This window comes from Littorina saxatilis, linkage group LG4 (assembly GCF_037325665.1).
Source record: "Littorina saxatilis isolate snail1 linkage group LG4, US_GU_Lsax_2.0, whole genome shotgun sequence".
Lineage (NCBI taxonomy): Eukaryota > Metazoa > Mollusca > Gastropoda > Littorinimorpha > Littorinidae > Littorina > Littorina saxatilis.
Window position 1 is genome coordinate 40737028 of NC_090248.1, and position 24135 is coordinate 40761162.

The 24135-nt window shown below is 43.9% G+C and overlaps 1 protein-coding gene across 1 annotated transcript; it reads left to right on the plus strand.

Moving 5' to 3' along the window:
• The first annotated feature begins 88 nt into the window (after positions 1–88).
• LOC138964737 (protein DD3-3-like) lies at positions 89–23293 on the plus strand. Its single transcript, XM_070336777.1, has 14 exons — positions 89–240; positions 992–1150; positions 2063–2140; positions 2836–2998; positions 3584–3766; positions 4612–4804; positions 5394–5539; positions 6162–6297; positions 7557–7661; positions 8273–8335; positions 8977–9266; positions 9782–9853; positions 10448–10619; positions 20459–23293. The coding sequence occupies exons 2-14, from the start codon at positions 992–994 to the stop codon at positions 20670–20672; spliced, it is 1974 nt and encodes a 657-aa protein (XP_070192878.1). The 5' UTR covers positions 89–240; the 3' UTR covers positions 20673–23293.
• Positions 23294–24135: the final 842 nt, after the last annotated feature.

Here is a 24135-nt window from a genome sequence, read left to right on the forward strand (position 1 = left end):
TCAAAAACCATAACCAAAAATAATAAAAACGTCTGTCAATGGCAAGACAGATCCTACGAAGTTGAGAACTATATGCACTTCCACCTGCGCGGAGGATTATTCTGGCACTGTAAGTCAGTAAATTGTCCATGACGAGGAAGGGATAGGACGCAAAAGTTGACTTCGATTGCACAGGAGAGGTGTGTTGTGTGTTGTCCTGCTTTGTTGCCTCTGACTTCACATGATAACAACGATTCGAAGGTAAATGTTCTGAATCTTTAGCTCTGATCGTGAAAAAGAGAATACAGAACATAGATCTTGTAGGCCCCCTATTTATAGAAAAAGAAAGAAGACAATATCTCAGAGAGGAACAGTAGTAGTAAGTACTTTGATAATTTGTTATTGTAGCACGGTCAAATGATAGAATTTAAACCTGCCGTAGACAGAGCCAGCAAACAACACACACACACACACACACACACACACACACACACACACACACACACAGGGTGACATTATATGCGCACATTACATAAGAAATCTCATGAACTTTCCATGCAGGTAGATTTCTGATTTCAGCAACAATAATCTTATTGTGTCAAATGTCCTATTCAGGCTATTGGTATAAGTTATAACTGAACATTTGTAAAAACATAACATGATAAATATGGTGTGTGTACAGTTCTTGCAAGTTGCATGAATTTGATAAAAGAGCAATTTTTAACAGAACTTTCAATAGAAGTGGTTAATTAACTATTACGTATTAGGCTATAACCGGATTAAGATTCAGTAAAAATAGTCACCAGCAATGAAAATATGGGCTTAAAACGGTGCTTTGTTATCTGGTTTGAAAATAATGAATACATTTATGTACATGAATATATAACTAAATTAAATTAAAGACATATCAAGTATGAACCAAAATCAGACGTTACTGTTAGTGTTACTTAATTATATATATATGCATATGAATTAATTGTCACAATTGAACACATTCTTTCTTTTTTGTCAGATGGAGCCATCAACATTTGCGTGGACGAGTCTTGTTGTCTTCATGTGCACATCACTAGCTACGGCAGACATTTACTTCCATATTCCAAGAGGCTCCAACAACAGACTGAATGAAAAGTCTGCTGCCAGAAAGAATGCCAACAGAATGTTTGACTCACAGGTTGGGATAGATATTAATTCTTCAAAGTGTTACTTTAAAATGTATTATAAATCTTATTATTAATTGCTAGTCACTGATTAATTGCCTTTTCTAAGTATTGTTTTTGAGAACATTTTGTCCCCAGACAATATTGTATTATTTATAAATTAACATAATAACAATTAAAAATATACATGTCAACTAATACATGCATGGTGCATTTGGCTATGTCCAATTTACATACAAAAATATATGTCAACTAATATGAGGGTGCATTTGGCTATGTTACTCTGGGGTGGTGACAGTCTGCATGGTAAGGCCACACACATAAAATGTTGTATTAGGTAACATTAAATTATCAAGAAAGGTAAAAATTGGTTGGAATAAAAGGTTGTGTTTTTTTTCTCCCTTTAACGGGTAAAGTGATTGACTTCAATTGAGCATGTATCGATGGGTATGGACTACCAATTGTCCCATTGTCTGTGTACCTTATTTTTTTCAGATTGTGGTAAAGAGTTTAGAGTCTGCAGAAAAAAATAGTTGGTAAGGTTACCCTAGTCCATTTTTTTATTTTTGTTCCCTTAGCAGCTGGAAGAAAAGAAAGGTATGAACCAAGAAAGAGTACTCCGATAACATCAGTTTACTTACTTTATCATCCTAACCTTATTTGTGTGTACATTTATACACATTTCTTCCCTTTTTATTATTTATTTTATTATTCATTTATGCCTTTTTTTTAATGAACTGTTTTCCCTTGCTTGCCTCCTTTTTGTCAGGTGGAGTTGTTATACCCCACTTGCACAAATAAAGTAAGCCAAGTGTACATATATATATGCCACAATCGTGGTCGCCTTGCTACCTCACTTAGATCATAGGTAATTTGTGCTTGAAAAAGTTTGCCGTCATCTCAAACAGTGCAATGTTTGTGTGCAGAACAATAATCGTGGGGGCTATAATGTTGGAGACTCGGGCAGTGCTGCATCTACTAATGAAACTCAGCAGTACAGAATGGTGAGTGTGTGTGTGTGTGTGTGCCAGAATTACTTTGGTCGCAGCTTTATATATTTTCTTCTTCTTTTACTTGCTCTGCTATAACCCGATATCACCTTGTGTGAGGTTCACGGTCCCTCTGAGTGAATCTCAAATGGTCACTCTTCTTTCAGTACGTAACGTCAGTCCCGCGGGGTTAATTCAGGACAGTGCCACTTGTTTTTTATTGTATTTTTATTGTGTACTGTAATGCTTTATGTTTTTCTTCCTATTCGTATCTCAGAACTATCACAGCACAGCTATGAAAGGCACCGTCCTTCTCATGTAACCCATATCATTCACCAGAGATCTGTAGGAAAAGAGCATTCTTCAACTTCAACACAATTGCCAAAATAAAACGTCCTGACTACACGTTTTATGCGGAGTGGGACATTTTTTTTAATCAATTTTCATAACTGACACCAGTAAATGTATCACACTATCTTACAAATTAATTCAGCAACAAAAATCACACTCCACCCACGCCTTAGTCTGTTGAATTTTGGTGTGTATGCAAGTGGAAGGATGATCTCATTCCGTGTAAAAGCTGCTGCTGAACAAATCAGTGAAGGTTGATATGATCGTTTCTACGAGAAGGAATAAGCTGGTTTGGTTTCAGCTAGTGCAGTGAATCTCCAAAGATCAACTCTTTACAGTCATCCAAATTTTGTTTCCAGAAATATTTCCAGAGCGACTCTTCAGCCGCAGGCAAGAGCGTTCTTACGGTGGAGTGGACCAATCAGCATGGCTGTGGAGGCAACGAGGATTCGAACCCGCAGAAGCAAAACTGCATCCTTGTTCTTCAATACGCTTGTCAAGATGATGTTGATGATGCTAGAGGTATGAGTGATATCAGGCAGATGTGTGCTACTCGTGGGAGAATGTCAGATATATTTAGATGGAATGCATTTTGGTACACTTGTCTCTTTCATTTAGTGTATATTTGAACAAATTCAAAAACGGTAAGACTGCCAACGTTCCAAAATTCAGAATAAAAAAACAAGAAAGTTTTACTAAATTTGTATAGTGTATAAAACTATTGTTTTGTTGCATGCTCTGTACTTGATTTATTTAGTTCTTCTTATAATGGTTTTGACCTACCTGACCAATCGGAAGAGTCTCAGTATTGATCAGTGTTTGGAACATAGAACGTAGACAATAGTGAAGAATAGGGATGTGGAGGGAGTGGGGAGCTGGTAATATAATGTACGTAAGCTCAGGTTACTCTGCAGGTAAAACTGGATTTCACACAAAAGTTAACTTTATTCCCTTGACGGTTGTATTCACTGTGTACCAAACCTGCATGGTTTTCTGTTGACTCCTCTTTTCCTTTAAATGCTTGTATTTACAGTATAATTATTATAAATTAATGTAGTCTGATACTTACTAAAACCATCATGATGCTTATAATTTTGCCTCATGCAGGACAAGCAGACACCTTCCGCAACGGAAAGACGACCCAAACTGCCAAGTACTCAAAACCTGGAAGTCTGACTGAAACCAAGTCTCAGAAAGACAACCGCAAATCGGGAGACGTTAGTCTTGACAAGGGCCTGCATGAGTCCTGGGATTGGTACAATAAGTGTTACACGCGTCAGAGAAACAAAGGTAAATTGTGCAGTCATTTAATTGTGATACAGTGGAAATTACCTCCATTTTAGAGCCTGAGCTCATGGCTGTGTTCTCAGGGAACAATACTTTTACCAGGTGTATAAAAGTCAGAAGGATCATGCAGCATCTGTAAAACTTTTGATAAACATGCAAAGACTTGAAGCCCCAAGACTCTATTACATGGCTATCAAAAGTTACAGTTGAACCTGTTTATAACAACCACCTAAGGGACTAACCAAAAGTGGTCGTTGCATGTAGACAGGTGGTCGCTATTGAAAGGTGTATTGTACAGAAGAAAATCTCGTCTGGAATCCTGCGGAGTGGCCATTGTGGGTAACTGGTTGCTTTGGAGAGGTTGCAAGGGCAGGTTCAACTGTATTTGGTTAGTTAAACTGATGAATTTGCGAGTGGTGAAATTCATGTACATGGGTCTGATTTAATCTCAATCCCTCCCTTGCTTTTTCAAATCTTGCTTTTGTAGATATTTATTCATAACATCTGTAAATTTGTTTTTATGTTTTAGACTCTTCCATTATAAGATCCTATTTCTTCAGTAGCTCTTGGTGGCAATCAGTGTGTGCTTTTCTAACCCCTTGTTTTTATTCAGTGATGAATTGTTCTAGTTTTAAATTGACACATATGAAAATCTTCAGACTTCTGGTTGAGTTTAGATTTTTCCGGAGATTCAAGGTTGCGGTTAAAGAGCATATTTTTGAGATTGAGGCACATAATATAATTCTTTTCTCATTTGGACTCATACAACCTCTCTTTTACAGTATTTCAAGTCTCTTCCACGTTCCCATACCTGAACTTTCAGCATGTATGATTTTCTGTTTTTACAGGATTATTCACAGCTGACCAGAATCTAAAGGCCAACAATGGGTTGGGATATAGCAGCGCCATCTACACGCGACAGAACCCAAATGGGAACCGGTACGGGTATGAGTGTCCAGAGGAGAGAGACTACTACCCATACTGGCATCCGACCATGTGGAAAGACATTGCTGTTATGGCAGAGAATGCATCCATGTGTAGGTCAGTGGCATATATATTGTCTACATTGGTTTGAGAGTTTATCTTTCGTGATACTAGTTGCTGTTATACTTGCGTGTGTGTGTGTTTGGAAAATAAATCTGTAAACTGCTTAAAACACACACTGACACACGCATACATACACACACACACACACACACACACACACACACACACACACACACACACACACACTGCTGCTAAAAAATCACACTATAAGAGAAAAGACCGCTTGTGTGGATTTTACCATGTGCAATAATGTTGTTTTTTAAAACACACACACAAACAACACAGCTTTTTCAAGTTTTGTCTTTTGTTAATTAGGAACTAAACACTTGGTTTTATCACAAGAATAATACTTCCAGACATTGTATCGATGGCATGATAACTTGGAACCCTCTCCCACTTCTGTGCATGTATTTTTATTTGAACTAATTGAAAACTCCCTCAGCTAAGAATTCTTCAGATTTTAGAAAAGTCAATGACTTTTCATTTTCAAATCCTTTTCATTGCACTTAATTACAGTTAAAGGCTCCCTCAGAATTTGGGAAAGTCATACTTTACATTATCAATGTTTTCATGGTGCTTACAGTTACTACACTTCAAAGAGTTTCAATGTTCAACCATATGGGGAATGCCTGGAGAACAAGGGCTGGTCAAAATGGAGGACGCAGGAAGAGTGTCAGAGCAATAGTGGAACGTGGATCCTGAAGCACAACTATCTGGAAAAAGCCACTCGTGAGTCACACATTTTATGTGTGTGTGTGTGTGTGTTTCTGTTTCTGTGTTTGTATAGGGCTGTGTATTTGTGTGTTGATCATGTCTGTCTGTATACAAGTGCCTGTGTCTTTGTGTGTCTTGTCCATCTGGGTTTGTATGCTGTACTTGGTTTCTTTGGATGCTTGGTTTAATTGTCAACAATACAATGTTTGACAATACAGTATTACAATGTACAATTTACTTCCATATAACACGGGGAACCCTTGTGGTGGAAGATATGAGTCAGGGGTGGTTGTGGAGAGGGGTGAAGATGGTTGGGTTGGGAGATAGATAGCACAGGGTGAGTACATGTGAAGAAGAGAGAATAGGAGATGGGGGAGGTTGGGAGGAGAGTAAACTATAGATAAGTCTTTCAGGAAAAGTTTTTTCTTGCCGAATTATTGCACAGTGGTATCTCACATATCAGCCCCAGCGACAATTGAAAGCCTCCAATTAGAATTTAGAGGACATATACCATCTGTTGTCCCATTGTCTAATAAAAGAAAACTGTTGTTAAAGGACACCTGCGATGTAAGGACACTTTTTGCTGGTCCTAAGGGTGTTCTCTCATCACAGGTACTATGTTTTCTGTACATTGCAGAATACAAAAATCAGGGCAGTTGTGAACAGCAGGGCAATAAGTATGTCTGGGGCGTGCCGTCCGATGCAGCAGGAAACGAGCTCCAGTGCCTTGTGAAACTTTCAGCACCTGATTGCTTTGAAGCTCCCTGGTCACGGTAATACTTTGCTTTGTTTTTCTGTGTCAGCTTTAGAAAGGAATCTTGTATGTTTTTAAGGCTGTTAATGAGACAGAGTTGTGCTTGCATACTTGTGTGTAAGCAGAGTGTGTGCATGCCTGCAAATTCAGGAATGCATGCGTTCCTTTGTGTGTGTCTGTCTGTCTGTCTGTCTGTACATGGTAGAGTGCTAAAATGAAATGTTATGTAGAATTAATTTTGGAAGCTGAATCTAAAGCTGCAATTGGTCAATGCAGACTCAGGGATTCTCTTCAATAGCTTAGGTAACTTGTTGTGAACATTTGGCTTTTTGTGTGTGGAAAGAATGCAATGATCTCAGAAGTTAGGTAGTGATCAGCAGGCCTTCCATTCAAGACTAGAAAGAACATTACCTATGAGAGAAGACAGTATAATTATACAGTTGAATCTGTCTGTAATAACGACCAAGGGGCCGACCAAAAGTGATTGTTGTTGAAAAGTGGTTGCAATGGAAAGATGAATTTTAAATGAGAGAAAAAGTAGCTGAGGATCCTTTGGGATGATGTGTTTTTGTGTATGAGTTTGTGCCTGCCTACAAGTTCAGGAGTGTCTTTCTCTATGTGTGTGTGTTATACAGGAGAAAAAGGTCACTGGGGATCCTTTGGGATGGTGATCATGGGTGTTGTTATTGAGAGGTATTGTGGACTAGGTGGCCGAGTGGTAACGCACTTGCGCTTGGAAGCGAGAGGTTGCGAGTTCGACCCTGGGTCAGGGCATTAGCAATTTTCTCCCCCCTTTCCTAACCTAGGTGGTGGGTTCAAGTGCTAGTCTTTCGGATGAGGCGAAAAACCGAGGTCCCTTCGTGTACACTACATTGGGGTGTGCACGTTAAAGATCCCATGATTGACAAAAGGGTCTTTCCTGGCAAAATTGTATAGGCATAGATAAAAATGTCCACCAAAATACCCGTGTGACTTGGAATAATAGGCCGAAAAAAGTAGGATATGTGCCGAAATGGCTGCGATCTGCTGGCCGATGTGAATGCGTGATGTATTGTGAAAACAAAATTCCATCTCACACGGCATAAATAAATCCCTGCGCCTTGAATATGTGCGCGATATAAATTGCATAAAATAAATAAAAAAATAAAAAAATAAATCCCTGCGTTTAGAGCTGTACCCACGGAATACGCGCGATATAAGCCTCATATTGATTGATTGATTGAGAGGTGGTCGCTAGGCAGGTTCGACTGTATAATTTTGTTTGTATTTCTGTGTCAGATCCAATCATCTAGGCAATGGAGTGGACGGCAAAGCACTGACATACGACTGGACTCTGCCCTACTTTCCTTCAGGAAAGACACAGCGCTGTGTATTGCGAATCAGGTCAGACATGACTATCTGCAACTATAGGAAAAAGCATAAAATAAAGGGTTAAACAAGAAAGAGGGAGGAAAAAGTAAATTGGAAAAAGGGAGAGAGAGAGTGACAAAACTGTGGATACGGTATCCTAGCTACCAGAAATGAGATTCTTCCCCCTTTTTTTTTAGCAATTCCTCCTCCTGGAACTCAGTTTTGGTGTGAAAAGTTGGAAAAAAAATTTGTTGTAGATAAGCAGTAAACAGCGTCATATGGCCTTGTGGGAATTACTATTTGTCTTTTTTCCAGCCAGGGATGACAAAATCAAAGAAAATCTTGGCGTTTATTCTGGTTTCAAACCATTAAATCTCCCTCCCCCACCCCCCCACCCCACTCCTCCTCTCTGTTTTAAACATTTTTTCATTCTCATCTCTGCGACTACTGCTTGAGAAACATTTGTTGATTAATTGAGAATGTAATTTCAAGATCTTGGTTCATGTTATTTGCTTTTTCTGTTTCAACATTGGCCTCCTTCATATGCAAGGCTGAGGTGTGTGTAACATGTGCTTTCTGTGACTGAAAGATTCTTTGTCCATGAAGTATGTAATATTTCATCATATTGTCTTGTTCATTTACAGGTATAATATTTCTACTGATGACTATGACCCTCACCACACAGACCACACCAAGAACAATGACATGTAAGTGCAAGTTAGATTGTTTGTGTGGTCAGATAGATTATATATTTACATTCTAAGGAAAAGCTTAAAGACACTGTTTAGCAGTTTTTATGTGTTTCGCAGTTTCCTTGATTACTGTTTAATTTACAAACGTTTGCTGACTATTAATATCACTATGCTGGTATGCTGAAGGAGTTTTTATTCCTCTGACTTTTTTCTTTTTTTTTCCGCATGGTACCTGTGATGTCAGGCCCTTCTGATGAGAGGACAACAAAAGTTGTCCCTCTGCCTATTAATATTATCTTAACCAAATTTGACCTGTAATGAAAGGCCACCTGCAGTGTAGGGACACTTTAGGCTGGTACCAAGGGTGTCCTGTCATCACAGGTACCACTGTCCTGTCTGACAAGCTAGTCTGCTATATTAATTGACACTAGTCAATGTGTTACAGTACTCTCATCCAACTAAAAGTAGTTGGTTTGGGTCAGGATCTTTCAAGGGGTGTTATACTGTATTTTCTCTGTGAACATCGATTGTTGTAAGTCCTCCATCCATGTAACATCAGCAAGGGAGGTGCCGGTGCATAGAGTCAGAGAGTCCAAAGCCAGCCATCTTTGAGTCCTCTGAACAAAATCAAACTCTCTTCAAATTATTTTGTGCAGATTGACTTTCTCACCGGTACAACAGAATCCGTACATCGATATCGGCGGAAGGTCCTCCGCTCTTCGTCTCGCAATCAACACAGCGCAGTATGGCCGCGTCTTCCAGGACAGGAGTCACGTTTTCCAGTTGCGGCCTCGCCCAGCGGGACTTCAGGGTGCGCGAATCTTCAACTTGAACGTGCGCGGCAAGCGTGGAAACATCGTTCAGGTGTACCCCGCTGTGGAGTACGACTTTGCCCCAACGAGACTGGAGATTAAGGAGGGAGATCTGGTTCACATACAATGGACAGGTGAGTTGTCAGGCTTGACTGAGTGTATGAGAGGGAGGGGCTTCCAAACTTCTGCAGGGGTTCAGGGATTGGACTAGCCCTTCCCCCCAGATGTTGTAGAAATTTAGCATTTAAAAGGGGTATTTTGGGACTCTTCTTGAGAAAAAAGACACTAAGGTGATTGTGATATTACTGAAATCATTCTGTTTTATCTTTTTATCAGTTTTGACTGTTCAATTTGATCTGGTTGGCTGATTGTTTGTAGGTGAAGTGAGTGGTTGCTACAAGTACAATGTTATGGATGCAGCTGGATCTTTTGCGGAAGAGATTTTCGGATGAGGTGTTCTGTCTTTACAAGATTTGAAATTTTTACTTCTCTGTCTAAATGGCGGGTTAAGAACAGTCATACACTGAAAATCCCACTCGTGCAAGAATCACAAGTGTACCAGGGAGTTGTAGCCGATGAACGAAAAAGAAGAAGTATGTTATATGTGAGTGTAGCTCCTTGTTTTACTGTCAAAACTATTTGCTAACAGGATCCAACAGTCACAACAACGGCAACCCAGCAGGTGATGGGCAGGCTGGGGATGCGGGCGAAGGAACTTCAGGTTAGTTGACAATTCTTAACCTGATCTCGATCGTTTTATTTATTTTTTAACGCGGTCAGGTTGAACAGTACGTGACAGTCTCTGTGCATGTCGAATATCGTATTATCGTGTTTTCATTTATTTTATTTAGCATAACTTGCAGAAGTCGCCGTAGTAAGAGTTTTAGCCAGACTCCGACATCACATGGCTCAAAGAAGGGAAATCCAATGTTTAATCGATACATTATTGTTTATAAGATCTCAAGTTCTGATCATGAAAGTTACTTGTTCAACACATGTGATGCTGTGTGGGAGAATGTGGTATCTTGCACCAGTTTGATGTGAATTTGAAAACCTAAATAAAATCATATCATGCATACCTCAGAATTTTGTAAAAGTGTGCAGCCCGTTCGTTTTATGTCAACTGACTGTGCTATATTGCTGTTGTTTTTTTCTCCTCATAATCTGTGCTGTTTGTGTGCATGGGTGTGTGTGTGTGTGTGTGTGTGTGTGTAGTAGTACATGCATGGTTCATTTATTCAGCATGTATTTTTATGTATCTTACTTATGTGAAGGCTTAACCCTTTATTGCATGTTATCTTCATGTTCTTGACAGGCACAGACAGAAACAATATGGTGGAGATTTTAGATCCAAACGACAATTACCCAGTGCCCTTCGAACAATCCACCATGTGGGACACTCCAGTCATCAAGTGGATTCATCACGGCAAGACTGGTGTTCAACCCAAAGACCTCGCAGTCGACTTGGCTTCTGCGGGCTATTACAGGTACAGTGGAACACCCCCCCCCCCCCCCCCCTTTGAAAAACCCAAATTTAGGACTTCCACGTTTTTGAGACCCTCCTTTTTCAGATGTTCCGTTCATAACCTCTGTAAATGTACCTCCATTTCAAGACTATTAAGACCCTATTTTCTCAGATTTTTGAAGTTTGTAAAAGGGGGGTTCAATTGTTTCCAGTCAAATGTTTTGGTTTGGTGAGGCTGATTAATGTATGATGGAAAAGAGAAGAAACTACAATGTTTGGTTAGGTTAATCCGGTAGGGTCAGCATGCTCACTGATACAATAGTAAATCCAATGATTGCTTGGCTTTGAAGCTTTGTACAGTAGGACATGTCAGCGGACATGATTTTGTTTGAGATTTTTTTGGGCATCTTTATAAATTGATTTGTAAAATGTTGAGATTATTTGTTAGAATCTCTTGAGGATTTTATATCAACTTTACCCTTTTGTGAATGAAAGTGGTGTGTGTAAAATCCTATTTAAATATCATATTCTTACTCCGAATCACATTAGCATTGAGTCACCTGAGATGCTTATCACTGAAAAACGCTTACCCGGCTAAAGAATTTAAAGGGAAGCAACCCCATCACCAAAACGAAAGTGAAAGTAGCTTTGGTAATGGGCCAGCACACCGGGAGTTACCTCCCATACGGGTGTATGCCACGTCACTTCCTCTAGGAACACGTGCCTATTCTCATACGTCTTTTTCACCTCGGAGAGGACGGTTCACTTTTTGACGCTCTGTGGCTGACCTTGTGTGTTTGAGTGACACCCGCCGGCCACGTTACCCAGCTTTTCTGCTCGCCTTGCCTACAGTTTGGTGAGCTCGTTCCCGTTTGTTGTTGGTTGTTTGCGCTGTTTCGTTACTGTACGTTGTCCGTTTTTTTTACGGACTTGTGTGTCAGTGACTTGCGTGTTTCGCCATTTTGTTGTGTGAGTTAGTTAGCTAACTCGTGTGACTTTGCTAGTAGCTCTGCGTGCCCTCTTTCTGTTTGGGCAAGTGTAGCTTTAGTATTTTGTTGACGCGTAAGCGTGTGTGTTTACTGTGTTTTCAGTCGTTTAGACTTACGTTTCAGTAAATCTTTTTACTTTGCCACGTGTTGTTGACGTTCGTGTCAGTGTTTTGCGTGTCGCCATTTTGTTGTGTGAGTTAGTTTTCTAGCTCGTGTGACTTTGTTCGTAGCTCTCCGTGCCTCTGCTTTTTGTGGGGCAAGTTTAGCTATAGTATTTTGTAAACGCATTAGTGCGTGTGTTTACTGAATTTTCCAGTCGTTTAGACTTATGTTTCAGTAAATTTTTTCGCGTTGCCACGTGTTGTTTTCAACATGTCTGATTCAGACAAGCGCCGTGGCAAGTCGGACCCCAAGGGGAAAATTAAGCCTAAGTCTTCCTCTTCCAAAGCAACGTTACTTGTTACAGACCAAGAGCGTAACACTTTGTTGGCTGTACCAATTTCGGCGCCTAGCGCTGTTACTACTTCTGCTTCTTTTGCGGCGCCTAGCGCTACTGTTACTTCTGCACCTGTCTCTACATCGGAGACTTCGTCATCGTTGTTAGCACCTGGACAAGGTGCGTTGGTTTCCTCTCTGTTAAAGTCACTGGTTCCGGAAATCCGCAGCTTGGTGCAGGCAGAATTTCAGCGTTCCGTCGCCAGCAGTTCGGCGTTTCCGGCATCTGGCAGTGACGTCCGGGCATTGGCTTCCGTGTCTTTGTCCTCCACTTCCGGCTTGGAGCAGCGTCCTCCCTCTTCAGCGTCGGCTGGTAAGCAGAGCTGGTCCGATAGCCCTCGTGAGGCGCCTGGACGTTCTCCTTCGGGGGACAGCTCTTTCGCATCGGGTCACGACCGATACCTTGCTGATCTTTCATTTCCGGCGATAACCTACGAGGCCCCGGACTTGATCGAACAGCGGCGGCAGTCGGTTTCGACTGCCGCATTTCCGGCACTTGCCGGAAGTGATGATCCGTCCGCTCCGGCACGCTACGGCGGTCGCGGCAGGATGGAGTATTCACTGACTTCCGGTCCTTCCGGATCGCGAAGTCAATCAGTGCAGTCTTCACTTCCGCATTTTGCGGTTCCGTTGACTACACTTCCGGTTTCGGCCGGAAACGCTTCTTCCTCTTCTGGTGGTTCCTTCCGGATACCAGATAGTGGATTACAGCGTGCGCCTTCCGGCTTTCAAGCGCCTAGGCTTGAGCAGGCATCACTCCACTCAGTCGGGGGAGTGACGTCAGCTCATCCAGCTCCGGTTTTTGCGGATGGTCGTCCTGCTTACCCTTTACCTTCACAGGGTTTTGGGCGGCAGGATGACTTTAGTGCTCAGGCTTTTCCGGTTTCCGGTTTGCCAGGGCATGCTTCTGCTTCCGGAACTGGTGACTTCGGTCATGGTTCCACGTGTGACTATTCTGATGCTCCATCAGTGGTCAGCGAGGAGTCGCGGGGCGTGTTTCCGTCGAAGCTCAAGGCTGTTCTTGACGTCGCGGCGGAAGTAACGTCTCGTTATTTTCCTGAAGGGGTGGTGGCTGCGGACTCTTCCGCATCATTCGTTCCTTCTGCCATGGCGGACTTCCGGCCGGCACAGGAAGATGTTTCTTCCTTCCGGTTCGCCGAGTCTCCGTCAGTGGCTTACCAACTTTCGCATTCACTGGTTCGTCCAGCACATGCGGGGAGTGGTATTCGGCCAGTGCCTGTTCCGTTACTGCTTCCTTTTGGTCCAGTTCCGGAATCAGCTCAGCAGTGGGTGGCTTCAGCTGCCCAAGCCTCTTCCTTCGTGCCTACGGCCAATAGGAAGCTTGGCATGCCCAATCAGAGCCAGAGTTGGCTGGCGTCTTTTGCACTCCCTAGGGCTACCCTTCCGGTTTCCCGGGAATTGCTGCCTCTTCTGACTAAACCGATCAAGCGTGATTCGGTTTTGCCGGTTTCCGAGGCTTCCCTCCTCTCTGCTGAGGAGGTTGGACGTCGGCAGATCGAACTGTCCTCCATTGCGGAGACTCTCGTTCGGGCTCTGTCTCGGGCATTGACCGATTCGCTGGTTCCTTTCACTCTCAGTGAAGAACAGAATGCGGACGATGTCTCTGCGCTTTTGACCGCATTGGCCAAGGTCAATGAGGAACAATTGCGTCTTTCCTCCCTGCAGTACACCCAAGCGGTACTCTGCAGGAGGGATCTCTTCCTCTCGCAGTCCCAATTCACGGAACTGGCTACTAGGGAGACCTTGAGAGTCTCCCCGGTCTCAGAGGAGTCTCTCTTCTGTCCGCTGGCACTGGATGCCAGACAGAAGGAGATTCAGTCAAACAAGGACAGTCAGTTCCTTGACTACACTCTGAAGGGGGTGAAACAGTCTCAGCCTTCTAAACAGAAGCAGGCTCAGACATCGTCTAACCCCAAGCCAGCTCAGAAGCGGCAGGCTCCGCCGGCCGCTCGTGGTGGGAAGAAGAGGACGGCATCGGGGAGGGGGCGTGGCGGCTCTGGAAGTAAGCCACACCCCCAATGAAGCGCTCCCGATCTCACCTCCCTCCCGCCCTCCACCTTGGTGATGGCGGGAGGCCCCTCCCGGGCACTTTCTCGTTGGATGTCGGTAGTAGACAGCCAATGGATTGTGGGAGTGGTGAGATCGGGCTTCCGTCTACTCTGGCGGGAGGAAAAGGCGCCTCTTACCCGAGTGCCTCCGCGGTTCAAGCCCCCCTTCTCGCAGGAAGCACGTTCCGTCTTGCAGTCGGAAATTGCCTCCCTGGAGCAGAAGGGCGCGGTGGAGAGAGTTCGGGTCCACAGCTCCCTGGGATTTTACGGGCGTCTGTTCGCTGTTCCCAAAGCATCAGGAGGATGGCGTCCCGTGTTGGATTTATCTCTCCTCAATACTTTCTTGAGGGAGATAAAATTCAAGATGGAGACGCCAGCCTCTGTCCGAGACTCTCTCCGCCCAGGAGACTGGGTGACCTCGATCGATCTCACGGACGCATACTTTCACATTCTTATGCATCCGGCCGACCGGAAATGGCTTCGTTTCCGGTGGGGAGATCAGATCTACCAGTTTCGCGCACTCCCTTTCGGGCTGTCTCTCGCACCATGGATTTTCACCATGGTGGTGAGACAGGTCTGTGCACTGGTGAGGTCCCAGGGTATCCGTCTGCGGGCTTATCTGGACGACTGGCTCATCATGAACCAGTCCCAGAGCGGCTGTTCGCAGGATACCCTGACGGTTCTTCGAGAATCCAACTCGTTGGGGTTCTCGATCAACCGGGTAAAGTCGGAGCTGACCCCGTCACAGACATTCACTTATCTGGGGATGTCTTTCGACACGGTCGCTTGGACTGTCCAGCCTTCTCAGAGAAGGGTGGACAAGCTCCAAGCCCAGATTCGCTCCACTTTACCTCTCCTGATGGCTTCCATCCGCTCGCTCGCCTCCATCTTGGGGCAGATGGAGTCTATGGCTCTTCTGGTTTCACTGGGCCGGGTCCACAAACGTCCGCTTCAGTTCGCGCTGAAGCCGTTTGTGGACTCTCCTCTGGTGGACTGGGACGCCCTCATCCCTTTGCAGGGATGGTTCCAGTCTGCGACCCTTCCGTGGTTGGACACGGAGTGGGTCTGCAGAGGTGTTCCGATCGTCGTGCCCCTCCCCGACCTGGACCTCTTTACAGATGCGTCCAGGGAGGGTTGGGGGGCACATACAGATCTTCAGACTACTTCCGGTCTGTGGACGACGGAGCAGTCCTTGTGGCACATCAACTTGCTGGAGCTAGAGGCAGTTGCTCTAGCTCTGGCCAAGTTTCTGCCCTCCCTGTACGCCAAACATGTTCGTCTGTTTACAGACAACATGACAGTGGCGGCGTCCATCAACAAGCAGGGAGGCTCGCGGTCCCCGTCTCTCTCGGAGAGGGCTTGCGAGATCCTGGTGTGGTGCTTTCAGCATCATATCACGATCTCGGCCAGGTACCTTCCAGGGAGGCTGAACACTTTGGCGGATGCGCTCAGTCGTTCCGGTACAGTGCTTCAGTCGGAGTGGACGATCACTCACGGGGCACTGCTTCGCCTTTGGGCCCAGGTCCAAAAGCCTCTGGTGGACCTTTTTGCCACAAGGTACTCAAAGAGGCTTCCGGTGTTCGTCTCGCCATTCCCGGACCCTCAGGCATGGCGAGTGAACGCTCTGGACTTTCCCTGGACGGGTCTGGAGGCGTACGCCTTTCCTCCCTTTCCGTTACTCAGCCGAGTAATCCGGAAAGCGGAGATGGAGGAGCCGGCCCTTCTTCTTCTGGTCGCTCCTCTGTGGCCGTCGCAGGTCTGGTTTCCAGATCTTCTTCGGCTCGCCCAAGGGCCCCCCATTCCTCTCGCACTCGTGCGAGGGGAACTAGTGCAGCCCCGAACAGGCATTCCACACGAGGAGCCCAGTCTTCTGAAGCTTCACGTGTGGAAGTTGTTCGGGACTCGCTGAAGCGCTCTGGGGCGTCGTCTTTGACTCTGGACTTGGTGGCTCGCTCGCATAGAGCGTCCACCTCTTCAGTTTATGCTTCCCACTGGAAAGCATGGACTGCCTGGTGTTCAGCTAGAGGGGTGAGTTCGGTGGCTCCGCGCTCTATTCAGGTCGCTAACCACCTCTCTTTCATGTCTTCGCAGGGCGCCTCAGTCTCCTCGTTGAGGGTCCGGCGCTCCGCTATCTCGGCGACTCTTAAGCAGATTGGTCGTTCTGTTCGAGTCGGGGGTGTTATAGCTGCAGTCATTAAAGGGGCTGCTCTTAAGGAAGCTAAAGCTCGTTTGCCCGCTCCCAAGTGGGACTTGTTTTTAATCCTGGAATTCCTTCGTTCTGCGGATTTTGAGCCTTTAAGCGAGGCCAGTCTGTTCAATGTCACTCGCAAAGCGCTGTTTCTCCTTTTGTTGGCTACGGCCCGACGGGGTAGCGAGGTCCACGCCCTGTCGGGTCAGCCTGGAGATATCTCCTTTGAGCCGGACGGTTCCGCATCTTTGCGTTTCCGGCCTGATTTCCTGGCCAAGAATCAGTCTCCGGGGCAGGCCTCTCCGCTGGTTAGAGTTAAGGCTCTGACCAGCGCGTTGGCCCCGGATGACCCCGATTCGGTCAATTGCCCTGTGAGGGCACTTCGTCTGTACTTAGCCCGGACTCAGCCGATTCGGTCTAGTTCTCAGAAGTTGTTGTTTATCTCTCTCCTTACTAGGCGCGAGAAAGATTTGTCGAAGGTAACGTTGGCCCGGTGGGTGTCCTCGCTCATCAAGCAGGCTTATGAGTGGAGTCGCACAAAGAGGGGGGGGGTTATGCCCTCCTTGCCACTTGACTCGGCCCGAGCCCATGAAACGAGGGCGTGGGCATCCTCTCTGGCAGTTCTGCGCTCCAGACGTCTAGAGGAGGTGCTGACAACTGCGTATTGGCGTTCCGAAGATGTTTTTATAAACTTTTATCTTCGGGACGTCACAGCTCTTCGACAGGATGGCTCCAGAGGCCTTCCAGCGCTCATAGCAGCAGGCCAGTTCCTGTCCAGAACTTGATGGTGAGTTTTGATTCATTTCTAGCCCACCGCCTTGTTGATGTTATCTGCTAATGTGATTCGGAGTAAGAATATGATATTTAATGGAAAATTTCCTAAATAAATTTTCATTTAATTAATATACTTACCCGAATCACATACTGTATTCCCTCCCACCTGCCCCGCTTATGGTTTTAAGATTTTTTAAAGCCGTATGAGAATAGGCACGTGTTCCTAGAGGAAGTGACGTGGCATACACCCGTATGGGAGGTAACTCCCGGTGTGCTGGCCCATTACCAAAGCTACTTTCACTTTCGTTTTGGTGATGGGGTTGCTTCCCTTTAAATTCTTTAGCCGGGTAAGCGTTTTTCAGTGATAAGCATCTCAGGTGACTCAATGCTAATGTGATTCGGGTAAGTATATTAATTAAATGAAAATTTATTTAGGAAATTTTCCAGTTTACCATACGTATATATATATATACTAGATGATTACCCGCTTCGCCGGGTACCGGCTTTGCCGGGAAGAAGTAGAGCCGAATACCCGGCTGCGCCTGGGACCCGGCTTTGCCGGCGCACGAAGGAAGGGAGATCTAAAAATAGTAACGTGCAGTGACCTAAAAATAGTAACGTAGTAACGGGAATATGGATTGATGCCACACGAAGGAAGGGAGATAAACGCAAAACACTGGAGAAGATAAGGAAGAGTTACTGGGAATAGTGAAATGAACAGAAAAAACCAAAATCGGTCCAGCGCTGCGCGCTGAGAGCACGTGTTGAAATATCTCATCGAACAGGTTGTGTCCGGGGTGTACCTGAATATGGCCACCAAATTTGAAAGAGATCCATCGAGAACTTTGGCCGTGCATCGCGGACACACACACACACACACAGAGACAAAAGTCGTATATATATATAGACTAGATGAATACCCGGCCTTGCCGGGTGAATCGCGAGAGAGAGACAGACAGTGTGGCGGTTCACCACAATCACCTTTGAAGGCGAAGTCCTCTCAAACGGGATTGAGAATTTTAGAGCTTATTTCTAAGCCCTATATTAACTGTTATGGGTTTTCAAAGGCCAGAACATACAGACAGACAAAAGCCGCCAGACCCCATCACAAACAGAACTCTACAATCCACAGATGTTGCCTCCACACACACACACACACACACACACACACAGAAACCGTATATATCTATCTATATATATAAATATATAGCGATAGATGACAGTGGATTTTTCGATAAATAAATTCGACCTTAGCATTTTTACAGTGAGGACAACTTACGGGTACATGCAAGGAAAGCCCACAACTTCTAAGGCGAACAATTCTGCAGAGTCTGCTGTGAAGGGCGACGGTAGTCTCCCTGTCACACTCGACCCCCTTTGAATGAACTTTGTCCCAAAAGTTCCAAACCATGGACCTGCCAGGTTGGTGGAATGGGAACAGCACGATGATGATTCAGTGGCCTGAACATTTCATGTCGAGTCCCATCCCTGTAGACAACGCCAAATGTAACCGAGTGCCGAAACACCACACTTTGAAGGCGAAGTCCACTCAAATGGGATTGAGAGTAACTGTTATGGCTTCTCAAAGGAAGGCCGGAACATACGGACACACTAAAGTCGCCAGACCACATCACAAACAGAACTCTACAATCCACAGGTGTTGCCCACACGCACACACACACACACACACACACGGAGAAGCCATATATATATATATGTTCTGCGCGAACTTAGAATCCGGTTTCATTCTAGAATGGACCGGGTCCAGGTTGGAATTCTAACCCTGCGCAAGTACAGGGGTGCCATTCTAGAATGAAACCCTTGTTGCTGGTCCATTCTAGAATCGGCCGTGCGCAAGGTTGGAATTTGGGTCCAAGTTGGAATAGTCATTTCAGTTAGACTATCACACAACCAAAGCCACAAATGTGGATTTTCTGTTTGTTTTTGTTTTTTGTGTGTGTGGTTGGGTTTTTTTCCGGGTTTTTTACACTTTACTCAAAGACATCGTGAATTGGGATTGTGATGTTCTGAAAGTGATTACGATTTTGAGAGACACTCAGCACTGATCGCTACGAACGGAAATTTCCGGACTGACAGTGTTTTGCCGATCTCGCTTGTAACTTTTAATCTTATTCATATACATGAAATTGGTCTTCTGAATTGTGAAGATATAATGTCAACTTTTTTTTAAACCTGTGACAACAGCTCTATAACTCACTCTGTCCTTCTGTTGGTCTGTCTGTCGGTTAGTCGGTCTGACCGTCTGTCTGTCTGTCTGTCAAAAAAATTGTCAAAAACCGGACATTTCCGAGAGGGAGACAGCGCTGACATTGCAAGCGGCCGCAACCGGCTCTCATCACAAAAACAACTGCCCTGCAAACATTACCGCCCTGGTAGTCCCCCTTGCTATGGTCTGCCTTTGTTTATTGCGTACTCAGGAGTGTCAACTTTCTTGACATGACATGACATCGCAAGATCGCCAAAGGATTTTTTTCAGGGGTAGACAAATCAGCCCCATTTTATCAAAGGGAAGGTGCAGGTGGAGATAATTCAAGGGAAGACAACTCTGTCTTACCTACAAACATTACGGCCCCCTTTATTCAAGGGTTTCATTCTAGAATGGCACCCCTGTACTTGCGCAGGGTTAGAATTCCAACCTGGACCCGGTCCATTCTAGAATGAAACCGGATTCTAAGTTCGCGCAGAACATATATATGTATATCTATAAATATATAGAGATAGATGACAGAGTATTTTTCGCGTGGCTATAAATTGATTCGACCTTTTTCACTTTTACAGTAAGGACAACTTATGGGTGCAAGGAAAGTGTTCTGGACAGTGCAGTGATATTCTAAAAATAGTAACGTAGTAACGGGAATATGGATTGACGCCACACGAAGGAAGGGAGATAAATGCTGAAAACACTGGAGAAGATAAGGAAGATATAGTTACTGGGAATGGATACAGAGAAAAACCCAAATCGGTTCAGCGCTGCGCGCTGAGAGCACGTGTTGAAATATCTCATCGACCAGGTTGTGTCCGGGGTGTACCTGAATATGGCCACCAAATTTGAAAGAGATCCATCGAGGACTTTGGCCGTGCATCGCGGACACACACACACTCACACACACACACACACACACACACACACACACACACACACACAGACACAAGTCGTATATATATATATATATAGATATATATTATTATGTATAGTTAATGAATCAGGTTTGAAAGAGTGACCCCTTTTGATTGGAGGTGGGTAACACTGCCAAGTATCCTTATTCTGGCTTTGCAAAATTCACAATAACATGTAACCATTTGTGTCCATTTTTTTCTTCGACAGATGCATTCGCAAAACAGAGTGCCAAGCACAAGGTTCAATAGTGAGCAGCTTTGCAGTGGACCAGAAACCCAAGCTTCAGTCCCAGCTGAACAACGCACCAGCATCATACGAAGGTGTTATGCTGAGATTCAAGAAAGGCACTCACCACTACATGTGCACCAGAAACAACAACTTCACCAATCGCAGTCAGAAAGGAACCATCGTGGTCAAATAATAAAGAGAACAGTACGTTGTATACAGTAACAGTATGGCAAAGTGTTTTTAAGTTTTAACACAAAAAGGGGTAAACTATTGTTTCTAAAACTTGTTGTTTTGTTTTGTTGTTGGAAGTACAGTGGTACCTGTGAAGTGTGGCCCCTCTGATGAGGACACCTCCCTTAAAAGGACACCTTCTGTTGTCCTTTTTTCTATTATATCTATCTACCTAAATATACCTGTTATGACAGACCACCTGCCATGTGGGGACACTTTTGGATGGTCCAAAAGGCGTCTTTTCATGCAGGTACCTCTGTAGTGGTTGGGGCTATGAGCTAAATGGCAGTTAGAGCCGACCTGGAGGTTATGTTGCTCTCATCATTATTAAGAAATGATTCGTGGAAGCATAAGCGTTTGAAAAAGGTAGAAACGTGAATATTTGTGCTCATGAAAGTAAAATTAAGGAAAAACTTGAAGAAGCGAAGACCATAATTTTAGAACTAACTGTATCATAAATGATGTATATACTGAGTTATCTTGTTGTATCTACCAGTAAATATTCACTGTGATTTAATCATAATGTTTATAGCTGCCTTTTGGTGTTACCAAACAATTCATAAAGATTATATGAGTGCACAAGCCAGGTAGAATTTTGAAGATTGAGGACAGTCATTCATTTGTCTTACTACTTTTACAGTAGTGTGTTTGCAATTGTAGCGTATTGAAATCCTGGTGGATCTGAAAGTAGTATTACTTTTTGTTGTTGCACCTTGTATAGATTGTATACTTGTACATGTTACGGGCCTTTGTGTGCTCGAAGTGGTATTTGAATGGGTAATTTTTTTTCAAATGTCAATTTGTGCTTGTGATAATATTGGCAAATTACTTTTTTTCAATATTTTTCACTGTGCGGGATAGAAAAAAACGGTGCTCAACTTTCTGCCTTTGACAATGTCATGAGATTTATATTTTTGTGTGTGCAAACTTTCTGTGTTCTTCTGCTGGTTGGAAAAAAGAAATGTGAATTTCAAAACAGTCGAGTGTAATTCACAAACACACTGAACAAAAAAGTGCAAAGAGGTTTTGAGAATATTAGCTACATGTAGTACATGTAGTGTCTATGTTCAGGTTCTGTTTTGAAGAGAGTGTTTCCTGTGTATGAAGCAAATGCACTAGATGCAGGGAATTATTTATGAAATAATTTCTGAGAATAAACCTAGCAGTCTCCATCTTCAGGTTCTGTTTTGAAGAGGGCGTTTCCTGTGTATGAAGCAAATGCACTAGATGCAGGGAATTATTTATGAAATAATTTCTGAGAATAAACCTAGCAGTCTCCATCTTCAGGTTCTGTTTTGAAGAGGGCGTTTCCTGCGTATGAAGCAAATGCACTAGATGCAGGGAATTATTTATTAAATAATTTCTGAGAATAAAGCTAGCAGTCTATATCGTAAGGTTCTGTTTTGAAGAGGGCGTTTCCTGTGTATGAAGCAAATGCACTATAGATGCAGGGAATTATTTATTAAATAATTTCTGAGAATAAAGCTAGCTGTCTCTATTGAGTATTCGTAAGGTTCTGTTTGAAGAGGATGTTTCCTGTGTATGAAGCAAATTGCACTGAATGTAGGGAACTATTTGTTAAATCATTTTTGACGCATACTGATTTGTATCTTGAATGTCCTCAACTATCTCCACAATGCAATGCGACCAGTTCAGCAGAAGAACAATGATAATGACCAAATCAGTTGTATATTTTAGATTATCAGGGACATAATGTAATCTTACATTTGTAATAATAAATGTGCATCCTTATGTTGATACTGAACTGTGATATAAACCATTACGATTGCATGTACATTGTAGTAGATACCTTTTTCACATTCCGATGGCTGATTTTGCGTAGACTTTGGTAGCTATATTCAACAACGCAATCATCAGTGTTCATCATTGTTTATTAGTAACAGCTTTTTCAGTCTTGTTGCTTGTGATTCTTTCCTCGTTTTTTTAAAATATACAGTGCACTAGTGGAACCCCCCTTTTAACACTTTCTACCCCAGCTATGTTGACCAAGTTTTTTTAGCCGAGACCAGCTGTGCTGCAGCAGATCACTCAGAATTGTAGTAACTGTGTATGAACACGCTGGAATGCAGGCGTTAGATGGACGTTACAGGAAGCGACTGAAGCTGACAGTCTGAGCGGATATATCCGTACCTGGTCATATGAGTGGATACAGATATACCCGTACCTGGGAGACAATGAGTTAAGATCCCCCAATTTAAGACTTGCTCTCTTTGAAGACCCTCAGATTTTCTGTTGAAAACTTCTGTAAATTTACCTCCATTTTTAAGACCACCTCCCCATAAATATACCTCCATTTTTAAGACCACCTCCCCATAAATATACCTCCATTTTTAAGACCACCTCCCCATAAATATACCTCCATTTTTAAGACCACCTCCCCATAAATATACCTCCATTTTTAAGACCACCTCCCCATAAATACCCGATTTTCTTAGCTTTTTGAAGTCCACTATACTTTGTTGCTACTATAAATGATTTGACTCACCATATCATGTTTTGTCACTTTCTTAGAAAAATAAAAGCTTGATGCTCTGCTGGCGGAGATACAAGCTCGTACATTTTTTTGTAGTCTTTGTGTTGCTTTAAGACTAGCATGCAATTCATTCACACACTTGTGCATACCGTGGACACAGATTGAAGCACTGCACACCCTATGTATATATTTGTTTTTGATAATTTAACTACCGTACTTTCCGGGTCATAAGGCGCGACTTTTTTCCTCGAGTTCGACCCCTGCGTCTTGTATAACGAAGCGCCTAATCCGTGTATGAAATACGAAAAAAATCAAAGAGACCGCTTGAGTACCAGTCAAACAACTTGTGATAATGCATGTTTCAGCTACTAGGTACTGCCCTGCCTTTGATCTGGCCGCACACACAGATTTCCACTCTGTTAAACTCGGTCACTGACCCCGGTGCAGGAAGTGTTTCCTCTCTCAGATATGGCAGGGGAACCACCTCTCATGGCAAAAACTGGGTCATTGACCCCTGGGAAGAAGGTCGTGTCTATAAACAAGGCCACCCAGCTATCACAATGCCTTTGATCTGGCCGCACACACAGAGCACACATATTTTCACTCAGTTAAAGTCGGTCACTGACCGGTCACTGACCCCGGTGCAGGAAGTGTTTCCTCTCTCAGATATGACAGGGGAACCACCTCTCATGGCAAAAACTGGGTCATTTTGGTGCGCCCTATCGGCCCCCTGCGTCCAATGGGTGACTGGATTACAATTTTTTTTAAAAAGAAGGGGGTGCGTCTTGTATAACGAAGCGCCTTGTCACCCGGAAAGTACGGTACCCAAAATGAAACAGGTACCTTATTCACCATGGAGACTAATTGTGTGTATCGAGTAAAAATGTAACAAACTGATGATTATAATGACAGCACATTGTATAAAATATGC